The sequence below is a fragment of the Rhinopithecus roxellana genome, chromosome 17 (genome assembly GCF_007565055.1).
Source record: "Rhinopithecus roxellana isolate Shanxi Qingling chromosome 17, ASM756505v1, whole genome shotgun sequence".
NCBI lineage: Eukaryota > Metazoa > Chordata > Mammalia > Primates > Cercopithecidae > Rhinopithecus > Rhinopithecus roxellana.
In genome coordinates this window covers 10,632,444-10,660,433 of record NC_044565.1, presented here as the reverse complement: position 1 = coordinate 10,660,433, position 27,990 = coordinate 10,632,444, and the positions used below count along the sequence as shown (strand labels likewise).

Sequence of the window (27,990 nt, the reverse complement as noted above, 5' to 3'; positions counted from 1 at the left end):
TATATAGAAGTTTTCATTTATTTTAGTTTTGTGTAATCAAATCTGTCCATTTTTTTTTTTCCTTTATGGTTTTATACATATGGTTTTGTTTAGGAAGTCTTTCTCCACAATATTCTCCAAGAATATAAGAATGCTCTCCTATATTCTCTTCTAGTACATTTGCATTTTTGCTTATATATTTATTTTTATGTTTAGACTTTAATCCATGAAGAATTTAGTATTGTGTTTGGTGAAAAGTAGGGATTTAACTTTCTGTTTTTAGGTTGGTTGTCTTTTAAACAGCTCCTTCATCAAAACCCAAATTCCGTGACTAGGCGTGGTGGCTCACAGCTGTAATTCTAGCACTTTGGGAGGCCAAGGTGGGCCAATCACTTAAGCCCAGGAGTTCAAGACCAGCCTGGGCAACATGATGAAACCCCATCTCTACAAAAAATACAAAAATTAGCCAAGCAAATTGGTGCATGCATGTAGTCCCAGCTACTTGGGAGGCTGAGTTGGGAAGATCACCTGAGCCCAGGTGGTTGGGGCTGCAGTGAGCTGAAATCATGCTACTGCACTCCAGCCTGGGTGAGACTCTGTCTAAAACAACAACAACAACAACAACAAACCTGAATTCCCATGGATATACAGATCTGTTTCTGGACCGTTGTGCCATTGATCCCTTGTCTATATCTGGCCTGGAATCACACTGCTTTAATTACTGAAGCTTCTCTGCAAGTTTTTATATGTGCTAAGGCATGCCCCATCCCCATTTCTCCTCGTTTTTCAACTTTCCCCAACCATTCTCGTACGTTTACTTTTTTTAGAGGAACTTTAGAATTAGATAGTCATGGTCCAAAAGTCCTCCCTTGGGATTTAAGTTGTAATAGATTGGCGCTACCCATGCATTTGTGGTTGACATCTTACAAAGGGGAGCTAGGTGTCTCCAGCCAGGACTCCTTGCTCCCCTGGCTCTGTCTGAGGCCTTTCTACTTGAACACCCAGCCCATGATTCCAAGGCTTCTAGAAAGGACAGATCCCTACACATCCTTGGTTTATTTTCTTTCCTTTCCCGGATGGCATGTGGATTTTTACCTGAACTTTCAGAGGCAAAAAGAGTGTAAAGCATGGAAACCTCAGACCTTGCAGGGGAACTCAGGGAGAAATACTTTTCGTCAGGGAACATTTTTCCTGCTCCCAGCAAACCACACTGAACACTCATGTGTGAACAGCCTGAGATAATCAGGTTCCAGTTGAGGCTTTTTTAAAAAACAGCCTTATTGTTCTAGAGTAACTTAAAATTCTCTAATTATAAGTGTACTGGTAAATGATTTTTAGAAAATGTATGGAATTGTGCAACCATCACCATAATCCAATTTTAGAACATTTCCATCACTCCCAGAAAATCCCCCATGCCCCTGTATAGTTCTCTGGATGCCGCTTTCCTTAACATGACAGTATCAGGAGGAGTGGGGGACAAATTAGGGCATTCCCAAGAGATCCTCTGCCTATGAGTCTAGGACCAACACCACAACCACATACATAGCATGACCCCACAGGACACCCATCTCTTGGGGAGACCCAGGTGGGCCTCGTCCTGAGGGCCCTGGCCACACTGAGCCCCATCCTTACCATTCCAGGTGGATAAAGTTTGAAGAAAAGGTAGAGGAAGGCGGTGAACGCTGGAGCAAGCCCCACGTGTCCACACTGTCCCTGCACAGCCTCTTCGAGCTCCGTACCTGCCTGCAGACGGGGACGGTGCTGCTGGATTTGGACAGCAGCTCCTTACCACAGATCATAGGTGAGGCAGGGGCCACTGTGTGCATCTCTCCTGTGGTCCCTGCAAACCAGGCAGCTCCCCTGACCTCATGCCTGCCCTCAAGTCTGTGTGACTGGCCCATCTCTGACACCTGATTCTGCAGAGACCAGAATTGCAGACCTCTGTTGCTCCCAGGGCAGGATCATAGTCACTCCAAGTTTCAGTTTCATGTAGACCTCCAGTAGAGACGAAAAGACCATCCTCCAAAATGCCAACCAGAAATGTAGCAAAGGGGACAGGGCCTCTTGCATAGTCAGAGACACTTCTTGCCATGGCAACCTGTTCCTTTTCAGGGTAAAATGGGTCATCATTCATCTTTAGGAAATTAGCTGTCATTTAGTGGTGTGTCAAAGGGAGGAGGTGGCTTGCTTTAACACCCCTAAAATTTTTTGTGATTTTTGTTCTAGCACATTGGATTTTGCCAGAAGTATTTTGCCCAAAATACTTTTCTAAAAAGAGTTCATTTTAGGATTAAAACCATTGAACACAGGATTTTTGTGCCTCCTGGGGCAGTTTCGTATGTACTGTTTCTTTCCCTTTTCATAAGAACATTGACAGAAAGAGCAGAGTCACACATACACACACACACACACACAGACATGCACATGCCCTTGAACAGGAGGAGGCCAAGAGTTGATGATGTGCCCAGTTTTCCACAGCTAGTGGCAAATCCAGGAGTATTTCCACACACCCCCTGCCACATTTAATCCCACTAATAACAGGTGAAACTGAAGACCCGTATACCCTGGGGCGGTTCTGTCCCACAGGGACGAGGTGTGTATGTTTTCCACACAGATGATGTCAGTTGAGAAGCAGATTGAGGATGGTCTCCTGCGACCAGAGCTCCGGGAGAGGGTCAGTTACGTCCTCCTGAGGAGGCACCGTCACCAAACCAAGAAGCCCATCCACCGCTCTTTAGTCGACATTGGGAAGTCAGTCTCCACTACAAGTGAGTCAGGCCTTACGCTAGTAGGCATGGGACATGCAGGGCCAGTATCAGGCCCTGGTACCTGGGTGAGCCCACCTTAGGGGCTGGGAGTTTCTGGAGAAATTCTGATGTTCTGGGGATCCCTCAGCCTCTGTCTCTGGCAGGCCTGTGGGGACCCCAACCACACTCGCATGTTGTTCCCACCACCAGAGCAGAACAATTTCTAGGGAGAGAGTTGGTTCTCAGCTAGGGCTGCACATGGCAAATCACTTTGGAGACTGAGACGTGTCCTAATGCCTGGGCCCACCCTGGAGAGTTGGAGTCAGTTGGTCTGGGGTATGGCCTAGAAAAAGAGAGAGAGGTTAGAATGCACCCCAAGAGATTCTCATGTCACACAGCATTGGGAAATGCTGGTAGAGATGGCTTGCTATGGAAAGGACCCAAAAGTTTCACATCAAACCCCCTGGAGAGGTCAAGAGCCTCAGCAGAAAATGGAACACATCAGGGTGGTAGAAGGGGCTGGGCTTATCTCAAGAGTGCCAGGGCTTGTAGATCTGGTGGTTGATATCACTCTGATTAGCAGGACCTGGGGCCATTCAGAGAGAGTGAATTGTTCCATGCACACATCTCAAATCTCCAACACTCCACTATCAATATCCGAGCCTAGATGCCCAGAGACACTAGCCCTGCTGAGCCTGTAAGGCAAACACAGTAACCAGAGCAAAGTTGCTACGTTAAAAACATTGAGGAGCCTCTAAATGAATTACTTAAAAATGGGAAGTGGGCTGGGCATGGTGACCCACACCTGTAATCCCAGTACTTTGAGAGTCCAAGTGGGCAGATTGCTTGAGCTCAGGAGTTTGTGACCAGCCTGAGTGACATGGCATCAACCCCATCTCTACAAGAAATACATAAACCTCATGGTTTAAACCCCATGGCATAAACCCCGCCTTACAAAAAATTAGCCAAGCATGGTGGCACACACCTGTAGTCCCAGCTAATCAGGAGGCTGAGGTGGGAGGGTTGCTTGAACCCAGGATATGGAGCTTTCAGTGAGCAGAGATTGTGCCATTGCACTGCATCCTGGGCGACAGAGCAAGACCTTGTCTCAAAAAATCCCTCCCAAAACAACAGGAAGTGTTTAACATACCATAATAGCAACAGATACATACTCAGCACTTAACTACCTTCTGGGCACTATTCTGAGTGCTCTTTCTGTTTTAACTCACTTCATCCTAACAAAAACGCTGTGGTGTGTAGGTATGGTTCTTGTCTCCATTTTACAGATGAGACGTCTGAGGCACAGACTTTAAGTAACTTGCCTAAGGTCACAAAGCCAGTACGTGTGGAATCAGGGATGAACCCAAGCAGTCTACTACATCTTGTGCCCATTGAATGAATTGTGTATCTATCTCACTTTCAACAGTACAGATATTCTGTCTGTAATCTTGTTCTTTTTTTTTATTTTTTTTATTTTTTATTTTTATTTTTATTTTTGAAACGGGGTCTCACTCTTTTCCCCGGGCTGGAGTGCAATGGCGTGATTTCAGCTCCCTGCAAACTCTGCTTCCTGGATTCAAGTGATTCTCCTGCCTCATCCTCCCAAGTAGCTGGGATTACAGGTGCCCACTACCATGCCGGGCTATTTTTTGTATTTTAGTAGAGACGGGGTTTCACCATGTTGACCAGGCTAGTCCCAAACTCCCAACTTCAGGTGATCCACCCGCCTCGGCCTTCCAAAGTGCTGGGATTACAGGTGTGAGCCACCGCGCCCAACCTGTAATCTTGTTCAGACTATTGACTTGCTTAAATTTAAAAAAAAAAGAGTTTCTTCCTAGAAGGGGAAGAGACATGTCTTGCTGCCCAGTTTTATTTATCTAAAGTGAGCTAACCCAAGAGGCTTCACTACGCCAGCAAGGCTGTCGAAGCCAAGTCTAATCTGATTCTCCTCCCAGATCGCAGTCCTGCCCGGAGCCCTGGTGCTGGCCCGAGTCTACACCACTCCACAGAGGACCTGCGGATGCGGCAGAGTGCAAATTACGGACGTCTGTGTGAGTGTGTGCTCCACCACTCTGTGGCAACTTTATTCAGGCTGTGGCAGCTGTGACATGGCCACATTGCCGTAGGTAGGGGAGACAAAGCCCAGGATCTGCCGGGAATTCTCAGGGCATGAATCAGGAGGAGCCTAACTTTCACTCTAAACCCAGGCTACTCTCAGGGCCTCATTTACTACCATAATATTCAAGTCATTCCTCTGAAAAATGAGGCTGTCAGTCACATCCTGGTGTAATCAACACCCACTCCCATGTTCTAGGTATTTTTATCTTAGTCTGTATCTTCATCTTCATCAAACTGACATTAACCCTGTTTTTTGGTGAAAAGCTTTCCTGGAAATGGAATCAAAAACAGGCAAGGTCCTTTCCTTCTGTTCAGTCAGGCAGCATTCCCATCACTGGGTGTCAGTCTCGTGCCACCATGAAAAAGAAATGTGGGCAGAGTCATGGCCCTTTTTTTCTGGGAATGGCTGGTCGGGGGCGGGGTGTGGGTTTGAGGTGAGAGGTGACAGACAGGCTTTTCACACACCTCACCTCATCAGGGATACACAGACAGGCAAACTGCAGGAAAGAAAGGAGCGAACTTAGAAAATGAAGTGAAAAAAAGAAAAAGTAGTGAAGGACTATTTTCCTTCAGGTACTTTTACTAAAATGCCAAGATGTTAACAAGTGCAGCCCAGTGCTGTGCCCCTGTCCAGGCCGAGGAGTGACTTGGGGGCAATGCAGGCCCCTGCCCATGGCCTTGGGCACAGCAGGTGTTTGCTGCAGTCTTCTCTCTCTGTCCTGATGACCCAAGTCCACTGAGTCTCCCCGGCCTTGTTATTCCACATGGGGATGCCCAGTGGCAGTGTTCAGTGGGTAGAGAGTGGCTTCGGGGGAAGACCTTCCATTCAGTTGTCATTGTATATGAGGTCACCTCCCTACCAACACTGCTTGGGGGTGGGAACCACTGGGACAAGAGGCATGAATGGATGATGACAGCTTTGTGTGAACCAGGTCATATTCAAGGTGGGCACCCGCCCTGAGGTGGCCCAGCATGCAGAACACAGCGCACAGGGGAAGGATCAGAGAGGAGGAGATGCTGACTGAGTCTTGGAGCATAAATAGAAGTTTTCCAGGAGCAAGGAGGAGGAAGAGGGAGTTGTAAACAAAGGAAACAAATAGCAGGTTGAGGGATGGAAGAGAAAGATCTGGAGCTATGAAAGCAAAACATAGGTTCAGTTCACAGGAAGTGTAGGAGTTAAGGGGAAGAGAGGGTCAAATCAAGAGGGCCTTGTGCACCCAGCAAAAGAACCTGGGTTTTATTCTGAAGATAATGGGAACCCCTGGGAAGCTTGAAGCAGGAGCATGCTGTGATCAGATTTCTGTCTGAGTAGGAATAATCTAGAAGGGGCAACATTGGAAGGCAGAGACTGAGCCTGCATTCCAGAATGGAGAGGAAGGGACAGAGGTGGAATTGAAGGACTGGTGGGAAGTAGGAGGTGATGAAGAGGGAGGGCCCAAGGCTGCTCCTAGATTTCTGTCTGAAGGGCTGGTGGATGGGAGGGAGGGGCATTGAGTGGAATGTGTCCATAAGGAAAGTGATTTGGTGGAGGGTAAAGAGTTGCATTTGAGGTGCCAGAGGGGACTGCTTCAAGGAGTCTGGAGCTCAGAAGAGGGGTCAGAGTAAAGATGCATCCTGGGCATCCTCAGCCCAAATGGGTGTTGGAAACAACAGGAATGGGGGCGACTGACCAGCGGAGAGGCTGAGGGGATGAGAGCAAAGACAAGGCCCTGGGAGGCCCAAGCAGGAGAGGATCCTCGGACAGAAATGAGAGGAGGAGGGCGAAGAGGAGCAGCATTCCGGACACCACGAGTGGCACAGTCCAATAGCCAAGATACGATAGGTCTGAGGGTGTCCGCCAGATTGGGCTAGTGGGAGAGGAGAGCTGGCTTTCTTCCTCTTAACAGAGGAAGGAAATACTGGGCAGTTCAAATAATTGACTATCACTGTTCTCATGGGGAGCCCACCTTCCTTCCCTCTGCCAGCCTAAATCCCCAGCCCACGTTTAAAGACTGTCACCAGTCATGGAGGACAGAGGTGAAACTGCTCCCCTCTCCAGCAAATTCCAAGCTAAGTGACACATGGAACCTCATCTAATAATACATCTGTGTCCCTCCTCCTATCCGGACCTGGTCCAGAGCCGCACCCAGAGTAGACAGCCTGGTGACATCCAAGAAGGCAGGGTGGAGGGGTAGAGACTAGAGTGTGGTAGATTGAGGAGGGAGAAGGAAACAATGGAACCTGGAGTCTGACACCTCTTTCAGGAAAGCGGCCATTGAACAGAAGAAAAGTGAGAGGGTCCTAACTTAAAGGGACTCCAGGATTAAGGGGAAGGGGGTTTGCTTTGTTATGAACATGGGAGAGGTACATGAGTAGAGTCCATAGGAAAGGGTCCTATGAGAGCCTGGCTTCCCCTGATGGATCTTGTTTTCCTTCTCTCCTAGGTCATGCCCAGAGCAGAAGCATGAATGACATTTCTCTCACCCCAAACACAGACCAGGTAGTAAAACCCCTGCACTTAGCTGCAATGAAGGGCCAGGGCAGGAAGAAGTCTTTGGTTTCAGGAGCAGAGATCCCCTATGGGCAGAATTCCACTCCTACAAAGGAGTGGGAGTTCCAGGAAGGTCCCCAGTGAGGACTCTGGGCTGCCTGGGGGACTCTGCCAAGGCCAGCAGTCAGGGACTAGCAGAATCCCAGGTGCTGGCTCTGTGTCAGGCCCTGGGGGTGTGGGACAGAGAACATGATCAAATGAGGCACCAGCTGTCCTTGAGCTTAGGATTTGTGGGAGAGAGAAGACCAGCACACATGGCTTCATCTATCCGGTGACCCACAAGCACCTTTAAAGATGGGATAGAGATTGGGGCTGGCAGAGAGACAGAAAAGAATCTCCCTGTGGGGACAGCAGTGATAGTTAATTAATTAGACTGTTCAATAGTGCATCTTCTTCCTGTGGTCTCCCATGAGCTGGGCTGAAACCCTCTTGATGAGATCAGAATTCTGCAAACAAATTGGGTCCAGTTGAGAATCCTGTGACTGTGCCTCTTGGGGAAGCCCAGAGGAGGCCCCCTTAATTCCAACTCCTGCACACCTCAAGGACAGGAGGTCCCATGGTCCTCTTGTGTATCTTCCCAGGAGTAGGAAGAAAGATGACAAAGGAAACCTGAGACTTGACGAGGAGCCTTCAGGAGCTTGGGTGACCTCCAGGCCTTCCAGCCACCCCTAAGTTTGGTGGAAGGCAAAAACAAAATCAGCTCCTCGTGTCAGTGTCCGGGCCCAAATAAATTAATAACAACAGTAACAAAATCAATCAATATTTAAGGTCCACACCACATGCACTACACTGTGCTGGGCATTTTCTGTGAATCACAAAAGTACTATTTTCATTCCCATTTTACTCATGAGAAAACACTGTGCCTTACAGTAGTTAAATAACACACCCAAGTCTATACAGCTGAAAGACAGAACTTTGATTTGACCTAAGCAGTCTAACTGCAGAGCCCTTAATTTGGAAGTAATTTAGGAACTAGTCAGTATTCTGGAACATTATTTGGAGAGGAAAACCACTTTTACTCATGTACACAGATAGCAGAACTGTGATAAGAAAGCATTACCTAGTAAAAGTTTTTTATAACCTGTTTTAATGAATATGTGAGTGGTAATAATAACACTAGCTGTCACTTTCACCAGGCAGTGCTTCTTTGATTTAGGGATTGGAACCCATCACCTAGCGCCAGCATCTAGTTCTCCTTGCTGATACCTGATGCTGCTTCTCAGTATTTGTAGCATCAGTAGTCTATGCTAGTGGGTGCTCTTTAGGTGCAAGCCCAGAGGCATTTGCTCTGCAGGCTTTTTCTTCATCATTGGTTTGTGCAAAGCTAAACTCCATGCCTGCCCTCAGTTAGCAGTTCCCAGTGAACAGAGAGTAAATTCAGACAGCATCATTGTGCTGCAGTGACTCTGCAGTGCAGAGCCAGACTGGAGTCCCCAAGGGTTCAGGAAGTGGAGTCAGCAGGGCCCTGGTTATACAAGCCCACGTCCAGGCTGTGGGCCAGCCAGGGTTGGTTGGAACACTAGCATGCTCCCATTTCTGGGATGCCACAACTCTGGCCTTCTTACCAAACATGTCACAATGTGTAAGGAAGGACCAAGTCCCTGGTTCAATTTCTCTTCTCTCCTGTATTACAGGTGGGTTGGTTGGATGGCCAGGTGTGGTGGTGCACACCTGTAATTCCAGCAGTTTGGGAGGCTGAGGCTGATGGATCACTCGAGGCCAGGAGTTTGAGACCAGCCTGGCCAACATGGAGAAACCCTGTCTTGATGAAAATTACAAAAATTAGCCGGGCGTGTTGGCACATGCCTGTAGTCCCAGCTACTCAGGAGACTGAGGCACAAGAAGTGCTTGAACCCAGGAGGAGGAGGTTGCAGTGAGCCGAGATGGTGCCACTGCACTCCAGCCTGGATGACAGAGTGAGACTCTTGTCTCAAAGCAAAACAAAACAAAACAACAACAAAAACAAGTGGGTTTGTTGGGACACCCTGAAGCATTGCTGTTTTTGAAGCCTCATTCTGCAGGGTGCTTCTGCCCAGCCTGCATCTCCTCCCCTTCCCTGGACACCCCCGCCCCAACCCTGCCTGATGCTTGGAGATGGTGACTGCCCTGGTACTCCCAGCCCTCCCCCCTGAAGAATGCTGCTTAGTAATCAACTGACCATGCCTGAGACAAAGGGACTTTTTGAGTCTCGGGGACTCTGGTGTTCCTGTCAATTCCTGCTTTTTCTCACTATGTTAAGATCCTTGGGACTACTGATGGTTGCCCAGGTGATTGTGGAGGGTTATTTTTGTTTCCCCAATTGGATTTAAAAGATTATAAGGGTACAGCTGTTGCTCACGAGCCCCTCCTTGTGCTGATAGGCCACCCAGCACCGTGTGTATGATGCCCCCACATAAGTCGAATCAGGAAACAGCTGTGGGGACAAAAGGGCAGGACCTGTTGACCGAATCCATGCCCACAACTGACCCCTCCACAGGGACAGGAAAAGACACAAGGAAACTGTGTCTTCACTGAGGCTGTGAGAAACAGTCCTGTGCCCACGGGAAAGACTCCAGCAGAAGGGGGATTGGTGGGAAAATTGTGATGTTCACAGGCGCTCTCTTCAGAGCTGTCCTCTACCCCCAGGCTCTTTCCCACTGTGTCAGCCACTATGGACTGCACCCAGCCCTGCCGCCACCCCAACTGCTCCCCTCCATCTTCCAACAAAATTATCTCTGTCTCTTGTCTGTCCATGCCCTTGCTGCCCAGAGAGAAAGCAATCTGAAAAAGGAATTCATTCTAAGATGTTGAGGGCTAAGAAGAGCTTGAAAGTAGCCACTCGTGGAGGATCTTCAGTGTAAAAGAGGACTCAGGAAGAATGAAGTTATAAATGCAGACAGTGGGAACATGTTTGGGTGGAGGGTTTGTCTCCAATACCTCTCACATCAGACCCCACTGGCTCTGCCTATGTGACCTTCTTCCCTTGAAGAGACACTAGCCAGAGGGACTGAAGAGAGGCTACCTTGATAGTCTCTGCTGGAAAATTCCAGAAGTTATGAATTTCCTGGGAGGTCCCCTGGGGGTAACTTGGGGGCATGGAAGTCTCCCACAGACTTGGAGACTGGTCCAGGAATTCCTGTGAGCCAGGAAGCTGGTGACAAAGGGAAAACAAGGCCTGTCTACTCAGACCATCAGAACAGGCCGCCTCCTCCCCACAGCCACCAAAAGTGAAGGTGGAGAGGGGAGGTCTGGGTGGCTAGAGTAGAAGCACTGAGACTTCCCATCTGCTCAGCCTGAAGAAGGCAATCCAGGCCTGATGTCTGGCAACCCCAGGGCTCTTCTCTGACCCCTCAGCCCACAGCTCAGTGGAGCCGTTTTCATCCATCAAGGAATGTCTTAGTCAAGGAGGGTTATTGCCAGTACCTTCCCATCTACAAGGCTTAATGGTGCCTGGGGTTAACCTACATTCAGTCTTCCCATCTGCAGAATCAAAGGAGTACTTGTTTATTCTTTCAGTGTCTTGGCAACATTGAGAGAATTGTTTTCAAGTTAGGCCTCAAAGCAGTCTGAAGGGAAGTGAAGGAGAGCAGGTGGGAATCTCCTTGGCAATCTCATTTCCCTTCCCTGTCCAGCGGAAAAACAAATTCATGAAGAAGATCCCCAAGGACTCAGAAGCCTCCAACGTGCTCGTGGGCGAGGTGGACTTCCTAGACCAGCCATTCATCGCGTTCGTGCGCCTCATCCAGTCGGCCATGCTGGGAGGAGTGACCGAGGTGCCTGTCCCCACCAGGTGAGAGCCACTGAAACCTGTCCCCATGCCACCCTCAGGGAGCCAGTCAGCAGTGCAGTCAGCAAGCAGTGCTGTTGACTGTTAGTGCTCTCAGAGACACCTCTAAACTTGGAGGCTGCTGGGAAGGGAAATCTTCTGACTAGGGAAGAGTTTTAGAGTTTATTAAAAATAATCATAAAAGAGGCCGGGTGCGGTGGTTCATGCCTTTAATCCCAACACTTTGGGAGGCCAAGGCGGGCCGCTCATGAGGTCAGGAATTCGAGCCCAGCCTGGCCAACATGGTGAAACCCCGTCTCTACTAAAAATACAAAAAAATTAGCCAGGTGTGGTGGTGCGCACCTGTAATCCCAACTGCTCGGGAGGCTGAGGCAGGAGAATCACTTGAACCCAGGAGGCAGAGGTTGCAGTGAGCCGAGATCGTGCCATTGCACCCCAGCCTTGGTGACAGAGCAAGACTCCATCTTGGAAAAAAAATTAAAATAACAATAATAATAATAATAAAGAAGGAGGCAACAACTGGGAGAGAAGTTGTCAGGTGGGCTGGGGCAGCAAGACAAAGGTGAGGATGCTTGAGGGGGAGCCTCATGGGAGGGGAAGAGGAAATGTTCCTCCAAAGCAAACATAGGGTTCCATGGAGGGAAGTAAAAAAGTTAAGAATGGGCCCAGCGCAGTGGCTCATGCCTCTAATCCCAGCACTTTGAGAGGCCAAGGTAGGTGAATCGCTCGAGCCCAGGAGTTGGAGACCAGCCTGGGCAGCATGGTGAAACCCTGTATCTACTGAAAATACAAAAAATTAGCTGGACATGGTGGTGCATGCCTGTAGTCCCAGCTACTCAATAGGCTGAGGTGGAAGGATTGCTTGAGCCCAGGAAGTGGAGGCTGCAGTGAGCCAAGATTGTGCCATTGCACTCCATCCAGCCTGGGTGACAAAGCAAGACCCTGTCTCAAAAAAAAAAAAAAAAAAAAGAATGCATACTGTTCAAGGTCAAAGAGTTCTCTTCACTTACTTCTATTTTTCCTTCTCGCTTTCATGCTCCTCTTCCTTAATCTTCTCCATCTTCTTTGCAGATTTCTGTTTATACTGCTGGGACCTTCTGGGAGAGCAAAATCCTACAATGAAATTGGCCGTGCCATTGCAACCCTCATGGTAGATGATGTAAGTGGTAACCAGAAGCTTGTACTCCTGAATTTTACGGCTCCTGCAACAAGCATTGCACCTTCATTCGTTAACTTATCCAGCCAGCACATTTGAGCACCTACTGAGTAACAGGCACTACATAGGATGCTAAAGATGATGAGAATCAGGGAATAGTCATTGTTCTTTAGGAGAACCAATCAAGTGTGAGGGACAGATCCATAATTGTAAAACTAACCATGTGCTAGCTTCCCAGGGGGTCAAGGAGGGCTTCACAGATGAGGGGGCTTTAAAGCTAAGGAGGAGCAGGAGGAAGGCAGACCCAGCACCAGGCTATGAGGCAAGCATTCCAAACAAAGGAAATGGATCAGGCTCAGAGAAGCTGGATGGAGGTGGTTTGATGTAGGCTCAGTGTAAGAGCTTCAAGGGCAGGAGGTAACACTGGAGAGGTGAGCAAGAGACTACACAGAGCCTGTAAGCAGAGCTGAGTAACACTCTGTCCCCAGAGTGATGGGGAGCCTAGAGGACTTTAACTCTTTCCCGTTTGTGCCAAGAATACTCACTGGCAGTGCTTGCAGCTGCAGGCTTTACCCCGAGGTAACTTTTCCCCAGGAAATGTCTCACTTTTATTATTTTTGCATTGCTCTTGTATATTGACTCTGGAAACAAAAGACATCATTCTACTTATAGCATTCTGTTTTTAGTTGTGGTATTTCCATTTACAAAATATACTAACTCTCAATCATTGAAAATATCAAATGCTAGAAAACTAGCATTCCTACGAGTGATGCTAACATCATTCTCAGTTTTTGGCCTAAGATTCATTCAATGAATCCAGTTTTTCCAAATTAGATGACCGATCATTCCAGTGATTCTGATGTTAGTTGTTTTTAGAAATAACTCTAAGAATAATTTTTATATTTCGTTTTCACATTGAAAATCAGTCAGATTTGCTTTGGCCTTAAAGAGTGTTTATGTAAAATTAAATGAGTGCTGGCAATGAGCTGCACTTTTTTTTTTCCTAAATGGGAAAAGGTTAAACATGAGCATATCCCATCGAATCCATAAGTCAGAAAGCACACTCTGGAGACAGTGTGAACAACACAACATGAGCCTCCAAGGCCGAAGGGCTGGAAGTAAAAAATGGATGTGAAATATCTGAGCTCCTTGGACTGGGCTCTACAAAGGTTTTCTAATGTGCGTGCTGTGGGGAAAACTGAAAACGGAAAGGTTAAGTAACTCAACCAAAGTCCTACAAGCAAGAATATGGAGACCTGGCCTTCAGATCCAAGACAGGCTGTCTTCCCCCAGCGCCTGCTATGTCCTGTTGTGGTTTATTTTACCAATGTGCTGTGGTCTCATTCCAAAAACTGAGAGTGAGTTGTCAGTGGGAGATGTGGTTCAAAATGATTTCTTTAAAAACTAGATGTGGTATGCTCCCGGGCATGTCAGAAACAGATGCGATCTTTCTTTTCTCCCTCCTCTCTCCTCACCAGCTCTTCAGCGATGTGGCCTACAAAGCCCGCAATCGGGAAGATCTGATTGCAGGAATTGATGAATTTCTGGATGAGGTCATTGTCCTTCCCCCTGGAGAATGGGACCCAAATATCCGAATTGAGCCCCCCAAGAAGGTACCCTCTGCTGACAAGAGGTGTGTATGAGAATGGGCAGTAGGGGGAGAAAAAGGAGGCTTCAACTCTGTTGGTATCATTTTATTGCTCTTTAAAATACATCTGAGGCTCAGCATAGTGGCTCATGCCTGTAATCTCAACACTTTGGGACGCTGAGGTGGGTGGATCACTTGAGTCCAGGGGTTTGAAACCAGCCTGGGCAACATAGTGAGATCTTGTCTCTGCAAAAAAAAATCAAATTAGCTGGGCATGGTGGCATGCACCTGTAGTCCCTGCTACTCTGGAGGCTGAGGCAGGAGGATTGATTGAGTCCAGGAGGCCAAGGCTGCAGTGAGCTGTGATCATGCCACTGTACTCCAGCCTGGGCAACAGAGTTTGACCCTGTCTCAAAATAACTTTTAAAATAAGTTTTAAAATAATAAGATATATCAGAAGCAAATATGGCTAAATGTGAACATTTGTAAAGTCTAGGTGACTTGCGTGTGGATATCGTTAGATCATTTTCTGCATTTTTGTCTGTCTTTTAAGATATTTCATAATTTTGGTTGGAGAGTTGAGGAGTGCTCTGGGGGACCCACTCTCCCTCATCCCCCTTCTCTTCCAGGAAATCTGTGTTCTCCCTAGCAGAGCTGGGCCAGATGAATGGCTCTGTGGGAGGAGGCGGCGGAGCTGCTGGAGGAGGCAATGGAGGTGGTGGTGGTGGTGGTGGCAGTGGCGGCGGGGCTGGCGGTGGCGGGGCCGGTGGAACGAGCAGCGGGGATGATGGAGAGATGCCAGCCATGCACGAAATCGGGGAGGAACTTATCTGGACGGGAAGGTGCCCACCCCAGGCCTCCCAGTGACCCTGCTGTCCTTTAGACTTCTCTCCTCAGCCGCCCTCTGGGACCTTTCCCACACGGCCTGTAGTGCCCATTCGAGGTCACCCCTGCCTTCTTTCCCTCCCAGAGCCCTTGAACCCCATCATGGATCCCCAAAAAGGGTTGCCTTAGGAGAGGGGAATTTGAGACCCATACAAGAGGAGAGGAACCCAAACTTTTCTCTTAGACATCCTTTGGTGCCTGTTTCCTGAGTCTGCTGTAACAAAGTACCACAAACTAGATGGCTTAAAACAACAGAAGGTTACTCTCCTGCAGTTCTGGAGGTGAGGAGTTCCACAGCAGTTGTTGGCAGGGCCACCATGCTCCCTGAGGCTCTGGGTGGAATCCTTCTTGGCCTCCTCCTGGCCTCTGGTGGTGGCCAGCAGTTCTTGGTGTTCCTGGCTGGCAGCTGCATCACCCCTGGCTCTGCCTCTCCACCACATGGCCTCCTGTGTGTCTGTCTTCACAGAGCACTTTCCTCTTTGTATAAGGACCCCAGTCATAATGGATTAGGGTCCACCACAATACTTAATCTAAACTGGATTACATCTTCATAGATGTGAGGACCTTAATCTATATTTTGGGGCGACACAATTCAATAACAGCACCTTTTTTAAAAACTTAATTTACCTATTCAAAAAAAAAATTTTTAAAGAAAATAAGAAAAAGTTCTCCTGGTCTGGGTTTCTTTTCCAGCTCTTGGAGTCATTCAGGTTGACCTAGATTTAGGAAAGGATGTGGCCTTGCAAATCTACATATAAATCATGACTTTGAGAATGAAGTCATGTTTTATATGCCCTCGGCTTTATACCAGTGGTTCTCATTGTATGCAACTGTGGCCCTCCTTAGTCCCCCTACCCTCGAGCCCAGGGGATTTGGCAACATCCAGAGACATTTTTGTCACAACTTGAGAGGGGCGATGCTACTCGCATGTAGTAGGTAGCTGCTAAATATCCTGCAGTGCACGGGACAGCCCCTACAGCAAAGGAGTATCCAGTCCAAAATATCAGCAGAAATGAGGTTGAGAAACTCTGCTCCATGCTAAGGACTGCATTAGGGGCTATGGGAATAGCAATCCCAGTAAACAATGTCTCCAAACCTAAAATCTCCCACTCAACTGTTCCAGATAGCAAAATCAAAAAATAAGCAAATACCAACCAGTTATAATGTTTAGGATCTGTTCTTAATGAATCTGTTATAATCTGGGATGCCTCTGTCACTGAAAGTTAGACACACCTGTGTTCACCAAGAGCGGGCACCCTGCAGATGGTCAGGGATGTGAGGAGGACCATAATCTGTGGACCCCAGGACTTCCATTCTCCATGGAATGTTGGGTCTACCCCGGGACATATTCCCATCAGACTTCCCCTCTCCAAAACCCCTATGTCCACCCTTCCCAATGTGGGTGGTGCCAACCACAAACTCAGTCCTACAGGAATTCATCCCTGGCCCTAAATGTTCTGGTGGAAAGATCTTTGCCCCATCCACCCCGGTCAAGTTCCTTTCCTTGCCCCAGGCTCTGCAGGTTCTTGTAAATAGCCCTGCCCCTGCACTGGTGTTAGTGGTGAGAAAGCAGCCCCTGGGCCTGTCTTGAGCAGGTTCTTCGGTGGACTGTGTCTGGATATCAAGAGGAAGTTGCCCTGGTTCCCAAGTGACTTCTATGATGGCTTCCACATTCAGTCCATCTCTGCCATCCTATTCATCTACCTCGGCTGTATCACCAACGCGATCACCTTTGGTGGGCTTCTGGGGGATGCCACCGACAATTATCAGGTGTGTGTGAGCTGGGGCCCTGAGTATAAAAGTAAGATCTGCCACCACCTGGTGGCAGCAGGAAGTTTCATCTTATAATCCCAAAACCAAGGTTTCATCTACCAGCCAGGTTGAGGCCATCAGTATTTGTAATCTTTTACCCTTCAACTAATAATGATAATAATAAGACAATATTAAAGATCTGAAGCTAAATCTCATTACTAAAGACCACATTTAATGATTATTTGAATAGGCCAAACCGTTAAGGGGAATTGTCTGCTGTGTTATTTGGTACTTTTTCCACTGATACTAGAGTGAATTTAATCAGCGCAATTAATGGAGTGCTAATTGTGGCCTTCTCCCCCACTTTTTAAAAACTAACGTTGAGTTCTTAGTTTGGAGTTAAGACATTTTTAGAAGGATGGTAAGCTGTGACCATGACAATAACTCAGGCGTCCCTGGGGAAAACAGCTCAGCAGAGACACCTGCCAATTTCCTAGGCAAGGGTCTTCTCCGGTGGAGGCCTTCAAAGTAGAGCCATTGGAAAGCTCAGTGCACCAAGGAGAAGACCCATTTGTCCAGCTGCCTTCTGGGCATGTCCACATGGCTGCTCCTTGGGATTCCCCGTGACTGCCCCTCAGGGTCCCTCAATTCACAGAGCTGACATTGCATCCCTTGTCTTCCCTCCTGACCTGCTGCTCCCTGCCCTTCCCCAACACAGCAGGTGATACCATGATTCACTCAGCTGTCTACACCAGAAACTAAGCATTATCATTGACTCATAAATCCCAGTTGCTCCATGTGGCCCTCACCACATGGCCCTACCTGGCTCTCACACCTCACCTCCCAGCATTCTCTTTCTCAGCATTCCTACCCTCCCTACCCATTCTACATTCTGTTTTCCATCAATCCTGATCATCTTTTGGTTCTTCAAGTACATGCTGTTTTTCAGCTCCAGACCTTTTAGACACTACTCCCTCTGCCTGGGACACTTTCTTGTCACTCCACTTAACCCCATTCCCCTGGCCAATTCTCTGCTCATTTTTTGAATCTCAGCTTCCACTTATCTACTTCTAGGGAGGCCTTCCTGACCACCCCTTTACCCCTACTGTGTGCTCCTGGGGCACCCTAAACCTATCCCAGCTTAGCACACCTCTTGGCAGTGGCTCTCAACCAGGGACAGTTTTCACCCCAGGAGACATTTAACAATATCTAGAGACAGTTTTCATTGTCATAACTGGGAGGAGGGTTGCTACTGGTATCTAATGTATAGAGGCTGTGGATGCTACTAAACACACTACAATACACAGGACAGACCCCTCACAACAAAGAATCATCTAGCCCAAAATGTCCGTTGTGCAGAGGTTGAGAAACTCTGCTATATGGAAATTGCCTGGTTACTTACCTGTGTCTCCCACTAGAATGAAGAGGTGTTATCTTGTTCAGTGATGGGTCCTCAGTCCTTTCACAATGCCTGGTACATAGCAGACAGTTAGTGGATTTTGAATGAATGAATGATCTGACCTCTAAAAGCACCAAACAGATGTTTGAATGAATGAATAATCAAATGGATAAATGGACTGTCCTCTGGGAGTAGAATGGACACAGAGAAAAGCACATCCACTGTTTTATGGGCCCTGGGTGCCAAAAGGAAGTCACATGGTACCTTTATCTAGATGGAATTAAACAGAGTGACACTGGTCATGGTGGCAAGATGTAGAGGGTGTAGGAGATGGAGAACAGGATTTAGGCAGGAAAGGGCTCAGAACAAAGGATAAACACTGTGGCCTGGGCCCGTGGAGAGATTGCTGGGCTGCAGCCTGTGTGGAAAGACCCCTTCTCCTTCCTATGCTGAGTCACACATTCCTTGTGCCCCCAGGGAGTGATGGAGAGCTTCCTGGGCACTGCCATGGCTGGCTCCTTGTTCTGCCTCTTCTCGGGACAGCCTCTCATCATTCTCAGCAGCACAGGGCCCATCCTCATCTTTGAGAAGCTCCTCTTCGACTTCAGCAAGTAGGTGTCCCTTGGTGGCCCCCAGTGCCTGCTCTCGCACTTGGGGCAGTATGCTGGGGCCAGAGCAGGAATAGGCCCAAAGGGGAGGTGGTGGTGCAGAGGTGCCAAAGCCATCTTTAACCATGGGAAGGGCTACCAGGTGGCTCCTCCTGACTCCTGCCAGCTACCTGCCTTTAAGACATCTTAGTGCATATTGGCACAGCCCATAGGGACCAGCCACGACAAGAGGAGAAAATTCACACCACTCAGTTTGTGAGCAATGGTGACTTGATAGGCAGTATAGTGTATGAAGTCTTGGGCTGAAGGTCAGAAGGTTACACCCAGACCCAGGCAGCTCCCATCGCTACTCCAGGCTCAGTTGCCTCCTCTACAACATGAGGGTTTGGACTAGACCATTTCCAAGGGCTGCTCCAGCCCTGTTCTTCCGAAATTCCCATTTTTCACTCACTCTGGTGTCTATTACCAACTGTGGGCACTGAGATGTCTTAGCACCTTCCTGCCTCCCCCATAAGATCTTTAAAAAAATTTTTTTGGCCGGGCGTGGTGGTTCACACCTGCAATCCCAGCACTTTGGAAGGCCAAGGTGGGCAGATCACCTGAGGTCAGGAGTTTGAGACCAGCCTGGCCAACATGGCAAAACCCCATCTCTACTAAAAATACAGAAATCAGCTGGGTGTGGTGGCGGGCGCCTGTAATCCCAGCTACTTAGGAGGCTGAGGCAGGAGAATCACTTGAACCCGGGAGGCAGAGGTTGCAGTGAGCCAAGATTGAGCCATTGCACTCCAGACTGGTCAAAAGAGTGAGACTATCTAAAAAAAAAAATTTTTTTTTCTTTTTTTTTTTTTTTTTTTGAGACGGAGTCTCACTCTGTCGCCCGGGCTGGAGTGCAGTGGCCGGATCTCAGCTCACTGCAAGCTCCGCCTCCCGGGTTTATGCCATTCTCCTGCCTCAGCCTCCCGAGTAACTGGGACTACAGGCGCCCACCACCTCGCCCGGCTAGTTTTTTTGTATTTTTTTTAGTAGAGACGGGGTTTCACCGTGTTAGCCAGGATGGTCTCGATCTCCTGACCTCGTGATCCGCCCGTCTCGGCCTCCCAAAGTGCTGGGATTACAGGCTTGAGCCACCACGCCCGGCGGATAAAAATGAACACTAGACCCCCATGAGATCTCAAATATCAGACAACCGCACCCAAGAATTGTCCCTGTCCTCAGTCTTTCACAGTCCCTGGGAGGGCATCTGTGCCACAGGAGGACAGATAAGCCACTCAGGGTGGGTCTGAGGAGTCAAGCACAGCCAGGAGCCCCTGACTGTAGGCCCCTCACCTCCCCTCTGCCTTCCAGAGGCAATGGCCTGGACTACATGGAGTTCCGCCTCTGGATTGGCCTACACTCAGCTGTCCAGTGCCTTATCCTAGTGGCCACAGATGCCAGCTTCATCATCAAATATATCACCCGCTTCACCGAGGAGGGCTTCTCAACCCTCATCAGCTTCATCTTCATCTATGATGCCATCAAGAAGATGATCGGTGCCTTCAAGTATTACCCTATCAATATGGACTTCAAGCCGAACTTCATCACCACCTACAAGTGCGAGTGCGTCGCCCCTGACACAGGTGACCGGTAACCCCAGACATGCCATGGGCCCTCACCTACCCCACTGGCCCCCTGATCCTTCACCACAGCTCTCTACTCCTACTGCTGGGGAGGGGCCATTCAGCCAAGGGCTTACTGTTCCAAGGGAGCAAATACAGGATCTTGAACCCAGTGTTTGGAAGGAAACCAAGGGGACAGTAGCTCTAATAAGAGTCATAGGATTATCATCAGGAGGGCACAGGGATACCCCAGGAAGGAGTAAGGCATGCTTTGCTTCAGTATAGGGTAATGTGGAGGCCACACCTATCAGGAGTGCCACTCAGGGGTTACTCCTGCAGGCCAGAGATAGACCTGATGGTGCCTGAAGTCTCTCCCAGCTCCATCAAGTCATGATACGATGAGCTCTCCCCAAGACAGTGCTGCCCATGTAGCCACATACCGTGTAAGGTGAGACCACACCTGAGGGATGGACATCCGCACAGATGGAAAGATGTCCAGAGTGGAGGCTCTGCCGACCATGCCATCTAAGAACAGTTGGAAAACCGGGGCTTATTCAGCCTCTTAGGGAGATGAGTTATGAGAGGACTGTCATGTCACAAAGGAACCATGTTCACCCTCTGAAGCCACAGGATGTAAAGCGGAATGAGGAACAGGGAGCAGATACTCCAGGGAGCCAGATGCTGGCTGAATTTAGGGAAGAACCTATAATGGTGGGAGTTAACCACCGTGGGAGTTCTCGGCCTGCTTGGTTGGTAGCAAGTTACTTGGACACTCTCTGGATGTCCATCTGCCAAGGGTGTTGTAAAAAGGATCCCTGTACAGATGGGGTCAACCTGATAACACCCAGTGCCACTCCTGTAGAGTTACTTTCTGGCCAAAACACTTGTCATCTATAAGTTAGGGCTTCCCATAGAGTCTGAGCCTCCTTCGTAGTCATGATCATGCCCCTAAGAGCCTTCAGTGGGATGTGCCCAGAGTGCCCAGGGTGCTGCAGAGCAGGAGCAGGAAGTCTATGTACACATCTCCAAGCACCAAGGCTGGACTCACAGAGAGCAAACTGAGGTCCAGAGACCACCCAAGGTCATGCCAAGCCTCAGTTTCCCTGGCTGTAAAAGAGGGCTCTCAATGCAGGCCCTGCTGGTCTCCTGGGACTCCTGTGGGGTTTCCAAATCTATACCCCGATTGAGTTGAAGGAATTAAGTGGATAGTAGGTTGTTCAGCCCCTTAATACATTCCTACAGGTAAAAAAAATCAATCATAAGTCAATCAAAAATATTTGCTGCACAATTATTGTGTGCCCTACTTTAGGCCTTGTGGAAGATAAAGATGTCTTGCCTTCAAGGAGTTCAGTTTTGATTATAACCCCTTCCCTCTGTGACTGCACTGATTTTGTAAACAAGTCCAGATTTATTTTTTTCTTTCTTTTTTTCTGCCATTAATTTTGAATTATTCCACTAAAATCTAATGACAGGTGATGCTACCCTTTGTCCTGAGCCAAGGCATGTTGCTTGCCCAGAGGGGATCCTACCTGCAGGCAGGCCCTTTTCATTCTGCCCTGGAGCAAATCCTGCCTCTGTGGGGAAGCCCCATCAGGGCCCTCTTACGTGCTTGTATCTTCTAGACTGTAGATTCAGTGTTGCATTGACATAAACTTTACACAAACATAGCTTCTAGAAGCACACATCCTTGATCTCTTTTAGAAAAGAATTCAAATTCTGTGTTTTGTTTTGTTTTGTTTTGTTTTGTTTTGTTTTGTTTTGTTTTGAGACAGAGTCTGGCTCTGTCGCCCAGGCTGGAGTGCAGTGGCGCTATCTCGGCTCACTGCAACCTCTGCCTCCTGGGTTCAGGCGATTCTCCTACCTCAGCCTCCCAAATAGCTGGGACTACAAGTGTGTGCCACCACACCCAGCTAATTTTTGTATTTTTAGTCGAGGCAGGGTTTCACCATTTTGGCCGGGATGGATTTGATCTCTTGACCTCATGATCTGCCCGCCGCGGCCTCCCAAAGTTCTGGGATTACTGGCGTGAGCCACCACACCTGGCTGCTTTGGCCATACTGAGAATCATCTATCCACAGGAAAAAACAAACCCTGGGATGCTCTAGGAACAAGCGCCGTAGGAGCATATAAGGTGCATTATGAGGGATATAATGAAGCCACCTATTCCCAAATAGCTTCCCCTCTGGCTTTGCCCAGGTGCCTGATGTCACCTCATTCTTTGGGGTCATGCTGTTGTCATGGTTCTCAAAATGTGTTCCCTGGATCAGCAGCATCAGGGAACTTGTTAGAAATACAAATTCTTAGCCTCCTACCCCAGACCTGCTGAATCAGAAACTCTGGCTGGGCACAGTGGTGCACACCTGTAGTCCCAGCTAGTCAGAAGGTTGAGGTAGGAGGATCACTTGAGCCCAGGAGTTTGAGACCAGCCTGAACAACATAGCCAGACCCTGTCTCTATTTCTAAGAAAGAAAGGAGAGAGAGAGAGAGAGACAGAGAGAGAGAGAAGAAGCAGAAGCAGAAGAGGAAGAAAAGAGAAGATAAGAGGTGAGGAGAGGAGGAAAGAAAGAAAAAGGAAAGGGAAGGAAGGAAGGAGAGAGAGAAAGAAAAAGAAAGAGAAAGAGAAAAAGAAAGAAAAAAGAAAAAAGAAAGAAAAAGGAAGGAAGGAAGGGAGGGAGGGAGGGAAGAAGGAAAGGAGGGAAGGAAGGAAGGAAGGAAGGAAGGAAGGAATAAATGAAAGAACTCTGGAGTAGGGTCCACCCTGACGTATATTAAGTCTTCCAATTGATTCTGATGCACTCTCAAGTTTGAGAACCATCGCTCTGTTGAACTATTAGTAATAATGGGCCATTATTGACCATTAAACCCCAGTAAGATTAAATTTTCAGTTTCTTCACAGAAAGTAAAGGAACTAGAACTAGGACAAGTTAGTTTTGATTAAGACAACATGGAGGCCGGGCGCGGTGGCTCAAGCCTGTAATCCCAGCACTTTGGGAGGCTGAGACAGGCGGATCACGAGGTCAGGAGATCGAGACCATCCTGGCTAACACGGTGAAACCCCGTCTCTACTAAAAAAATACAAAAAAACTAGCCGAGCGAGGTGGCGGGTGCCTGTAGTCCCAGCTACTCAGGAGGCTGAGGCAGGAGAATGGCCTGAACCCGGGAGGCGGAGCTTGCAGTGAGCTGAGATCCAGCCACTGCACTCCAGCCTGGGCGACAAAGCGAGACTCCGTCTCAAAAAAAAAAAAAAAAAGATAACATGGAAAGGAAAATTCTACACATTTAGGAGACTGGGATGAGGGGGACAAACTGTGGAAGGTTTCTTTCCCAGTCCATGGGCCACCTACTTAGTAATGGGCCCATAATCCTAGTTTTACTGCAAGGCCCAGTCTTACTATAGTATACTCTGTCTCTTTGTCACTCTTCATCATAAAAGCTTGTTTGGGGGCACTCTCTTTCTATTTGCTTTTGCTTCCATTGTAACTGATTTGTATTCTATTTATGAATGCTGCACACACTGATTTGGCTGCTTTCAATCCCAAGTGAGTACCACTTTGTAAACACTGGAATTTTAAAATGTTTGATACTTGGACCCTTTCTGAAATTTTCCAGGTTATATTTCTTTCATCTTCATCTCAAATGGCTTTCAGATAAACCCTACAGAGTTCTTGATATAAAAGAATTGATAAGCATAAGCAGAAGACATCAAAGGTGGTCTGAAGACATTGGGTAGTGAAAAAGACATCTGAACTCCCCAGGCTAAAGCATCAGCCAGGAGTTCTCTAGCATTTGAGTGAGGACCCCTGAGGCAGCCTTCCTGCCTGGCTTCTCTGTCTCCATCATTAATTGCACATCATGTTCTTTTGGTCACTGATGTGAGGAAAGGCAATAGAACCCCAATATCTAATAAATGAAGCCTTCCTCAGAACAATCCTAACAAACCTCTGGGTTTGTAGAGCTTCTAGGAATATTCTGCCCTGGGTCAAGATGAAATTCCTTAGCCCCCCAGCAGGCATGGGAGTGAGCAACATAGCAGGGCCCTGTGGTCACATCAGCCCTGTGGACAGCTTGTTGGAGATTGAGAGAAGCCGGAAGATAGACTTCTTCTTTCTGGGTTTCTAACTGCCGGTGTCAGCCAGCAGGAGCCACATCGGGCTTACACTGCATTTCAGACATATTGCTGGCAAGCTGGCTGGCAGGCCCGCTCCCTGTCTCCCCAGACCTGCTGCAGAGGGACTGCTTGCCTCTGCCTTCACTAGAGGAGGATGGTGAGGCGGGCCTGGCCTTTGCCTCTACCCTTGCAGTTCAGGAAGAAGAGAGAAGGCAGCAGGCCTCCAAAGCCTGACTTCCTATGGGTGGCCACATCCGGGGGGAGCCAGGCCCTGCGAATGAGGAGCAAAGGAAGCAGGACAGACTGCAGAACAGGGGAACAGAAGGGTCCACGTGGAAAGGAGAGACAGATAACTGTGGTTCCTTGAAACTCTCCCTGTAGACCCTCATGTGATCCACATACAGTTAGGGACACTGAAGCCAGGGTAGGGAAGTATCTATCAAGGAATGCAGAGAGAGCCGCTGAGAGCAGCACCTTTGGGTTCCCGATTCTGCTTCAAAACCTGGACCTTGGTTTAACTTTTCTCAACTTGCATTTGGCAGATTAGAAATGATAATATCAAAGCAACAAGTTCTTTCAGGCCTAGCTGACCTTTAATAAAAAGCACATATGGGGTGGGTGCAGTGACTCATCCCTGTAATCCCAGCACTTTGGAAGGCTGAGATGGGCAGATCACTTGAGGTCAAGAGTTCAAGACCAGCCTGGCCAACATGGTGAAACCCCGTCTCTACTAAAAATACAAAAAATTAACCAGGCGTGGTGGCATGCGTCTGTAGTCCCAGCTATTCGGGAGGCTGAGGCACAAGAATCGCTTGAACCTGGGAGGTGGAGGTTGCAGTGAGCTAATATCATGCCACTACACTCCAGCCTGGGCAAAAAAAAAGAGGGCTGGAAGGGAAGGAACATATCTGTGGAGGTGAACAGGGCAGGGAAGTTCACAGTGTAGAGCTGGGAAGTTTATAGGCTCTGGGCCAGCCTTCCTGGGATGGGGTCATGTCTCCAAGTATGAACTGGAGAGAACATGAACAAGTGTGACCTTGGGTGAATTATATAACCTCTCTGGGCCTCAGTTACCTCATCTGTAAAGTGGGCATACTTGGTGAAGATTTGGGATTTAAACAAATGAATATATATTAAGGCTTGGCATAGTGCATGGCATAGAGTAAGTTCTTTGAACATTTTTAAGTCTAAAAGCCCAGTGGCCAGTGGGGATTCACAAGGCACGTTATCCTCCAGTTTTTCTTAGCACTTTGTCTTGGCCCCAGATTCCTTATTTCAGTTTTTAAAACCAGCTGTTTATCATCAGGCGGGTGTTCTCCTGGCCCAGCTGGTCTGTCAGAGCTGTGGCCCAGGCTTGGTCCCACCAGCCCTTCCCTAACTGGGGCAAAGTGAGGACGGTGGAGAGAGAGCTGCCCTCACAATAGAAGCCAGGCCTTGGCTCTAAGGAACTGGAAGGAGATGCGAAGGGATTGGGAATGCAGCTCTCAGCCCCACAGCTGCTGACCCTGCCCCGTGTCATGTGCTCATCCACAGTGAATACAACCGTGTTCAATGCTTCAGCCCCACTGGCACCAGACACCAACGCTTCTCTGGTAAGTCCTTTCCTCTTGTGTCAGACATTTGAGTGCTTTAGTTTGTAGGAGGAGGGAGAAAAGATTTTGGAAATGAGACCAACTTATAGCCACCCAGACTTGCAGAGGTCCACTCCAACCTCACGTCAGGGTCACCTGCAGAGCTTTGTAGATGTAAACTTTTTTCTTAGGTATATACTGTAAACATCCCACTTAAAAACATGCCTCATTCTGTTAAATCCATGTTTTTTGTGTGTTTTTGTTTTTTGTTTTTTGAGACAGGGTCTCACTCTGTCGCCCAGGCTGGATTGCAGTGGTGCAATCTTGGCTCACCACAACCTCCACCTCCCTGCGTTCAAGTAATTCTCCTGCCACAGCCTCCTGAGTAGCTGGGATTACAGGCACGCACCACCACACCCAGCTAATTTTTTGTATTTTTAGTATAGACAGGGTTTCACCATGTTGGCCAGGCTGGTTTCGAACTCCTGACCTCAACTGATCTGCCTGCCTCGGCCTCCCAAAGTGCTGGGATTACAGAAGTGAGCCACCGCACCCAGCCCCATGTGTACTAATAATATGATACAAGCCAGGTGTAGTGGTACACGCCTGTAATCCCAGCTACTCGAGAGGCTGAGGCACAAGAATTGTTTGAACCCAGGAGGCAGAGGTGTGGTGAGCAAAGATCGCACCACTACATTCCAGCCTGGGTGACAGAGCGAGACCCTGTCTCAAAAATAATAATAATAATAATAATAATAATAATAATATGACACGCACACAGGGGAAGGGGAGGTAGAGTTGAGGGATGGTAAATAGGGCCACACAAAGCTGTAAGCAAAGCCTCCCATTCATCTTTTTGCCTTTTTCCTTCTCTTTCTGCCTAGGACCCCCAATTTCCAACAGTGCCACTCTCCAGCCCCAGAGAGTTTATTAGTGTTTCTTCCTCAGTGAACCTAATGTGTTCTTTGCACACCTTAGTCTCTGGGGCCTAAGGTATGGTCTGCCTTTCCCAGTAATGACGATGGTCTTTAGGAACCAGCATCCCAGCCTAAGTGGCTTAACGATAGAAGTTCAATTCCGGATGAATGTAGCACCTGGTAGGACTTGGGGGACGTTTGTGAGCTTTTACTGTCTCCAAGGTTGCTTCTTAAGTTATTCCTGCCTAGGCAATTGACTGCTCTGCCTACGCACATCCCAGTTGGCAATTTAATTTAATATTTTTCAAAGATCGGGGTTTTGTTTTTGTTTTTGAGATGGGGTCTTGCTCTGTTGCCCAGGCTGGAATGTAGTGGTGTGATCATATCATCACTGCAGCTTCAAATTCCTGAGCTCAAGTGATCTTCCTGCTTCAGCCTCCTGAGTAGCTGGGACTACAGGCATCAGCCACCATGCCTGGCTAATTTTTAAATTTTTTGTAGAGACAGGGTCTCACTATGTTGCCCAGGCTGGCTAACTATCAAATTTTGAGAGAGAAAGAACAGAATCAGTCAGTGCCTATTTCTGAATCCCTATTATATGCAAGGGGCCATGTGCACTGAAGGCTAAAAAAGACATCTAAGAAACCAACGCGGTCCCTGTCCTCAAATTTGTTTTTAATATATTTGTGGAGAAGAACTTGAAAAGTTGTGGGACAGCATAAGCAGAATACACCATGCATTAAATATAGGCCAAATGTGTACTTCAGTCTTGAAGGCAGGAAAGGAGGCTGCTGGAGAGGCCAAGGAAAGCCTCAAAGAGGAAGTAGAATGCGATCTGGTCTTCAAGGTTGGGAAAAAGTTGACTCAGCAGAGAAAAGCACATTCCAGACAGAAGGAACAGCATAAACAGAAGGGCAAGAGAGGAAAAGCACAAAACCCGTGCAGAAGCTAGTGGGTGGGCTAGGCCAGCTAAGACGGGGTGAAGGTGGGGCTCGAACAGGGAACCACAAGAGACAAGCTGGGAAAGAGATGTGGGGCCAGACCAGTGAGGGCAGCAGAGGAATGCCACCCTAGAGGGGACATTTTAAGTTGCTTTGGTGATTTACTTTTATATATATAATATAATTTATATTATATATAACATATATAATTTATATAAAAATTATATAGTTACTATATATAATATATAATTGTTATATATAATTATATATGATATAATTTATATATAAAAATAATTTATATATAAAAATTCACTGTTGTGTATGGCCTGG

At 48.0% G+C, this 27,990-nt stretch overlaps 1 protein-coding gene across 3 annotated transcripts in view; it reads left to right on the top strand.

The window, feature by feature from the left end:
- The window catches only part of SLC4A5 (solute carrier family 4 member 5), a 139,419-nt gene that overhangs the window by 88,992 nt on the left and 22,437 nt on the right, over positions 1-27,990 (top strand). For 2 of the 3 annotated variants that reach the window (XM_030921051.1, XM_030921052.1), the window contains exons 3-14: positions 1,620-1,780; positions 2,594-2,747; positions 4,682-4,777; positions 7,268-7,323; positions 10,986-11,143; positions 12,212-12,299; positions 13,775-13,929; positions 14,514-14,726; positions 16,365-16,539; positions 18,398-18,531; positions 19,873-20,144; positions 25,765-25,823. In XM_030921051.1, the coding sequence (XP_030776911.1) occupies positions 2,594-2,747; positions 4,682-4,777; positions 7,268-7,323; positions 10,986-11,143; positions 12,212-12,299; positions 13,775-13,929; positions 14,514-14,726; positions 16,365-16,539; positions 18,398-18,531; positions 19,873-20,144; positions 25,765-25,823 (1,560 nt within the window). In that variant the 5' untranslated portion in view covers positions 1,620-1,780. The remainder of the gene's footprint in view (positions 1-1,619; positions 1,781-2,593; positions 2,748-4,681; positions 4,778-7,267; positions 7,324-10,985; positions 11,144-12,211; positions 12,300-13,774; positions 13,930-14,513; positions 14,727-16,364; positions 16,540-18,397; positions 18,532-19,872; positions 20,145-25,764; positions 25,824-27,990) is intronic. The other variant, XM_030921053.1, reaches the window with a different exon arrangement.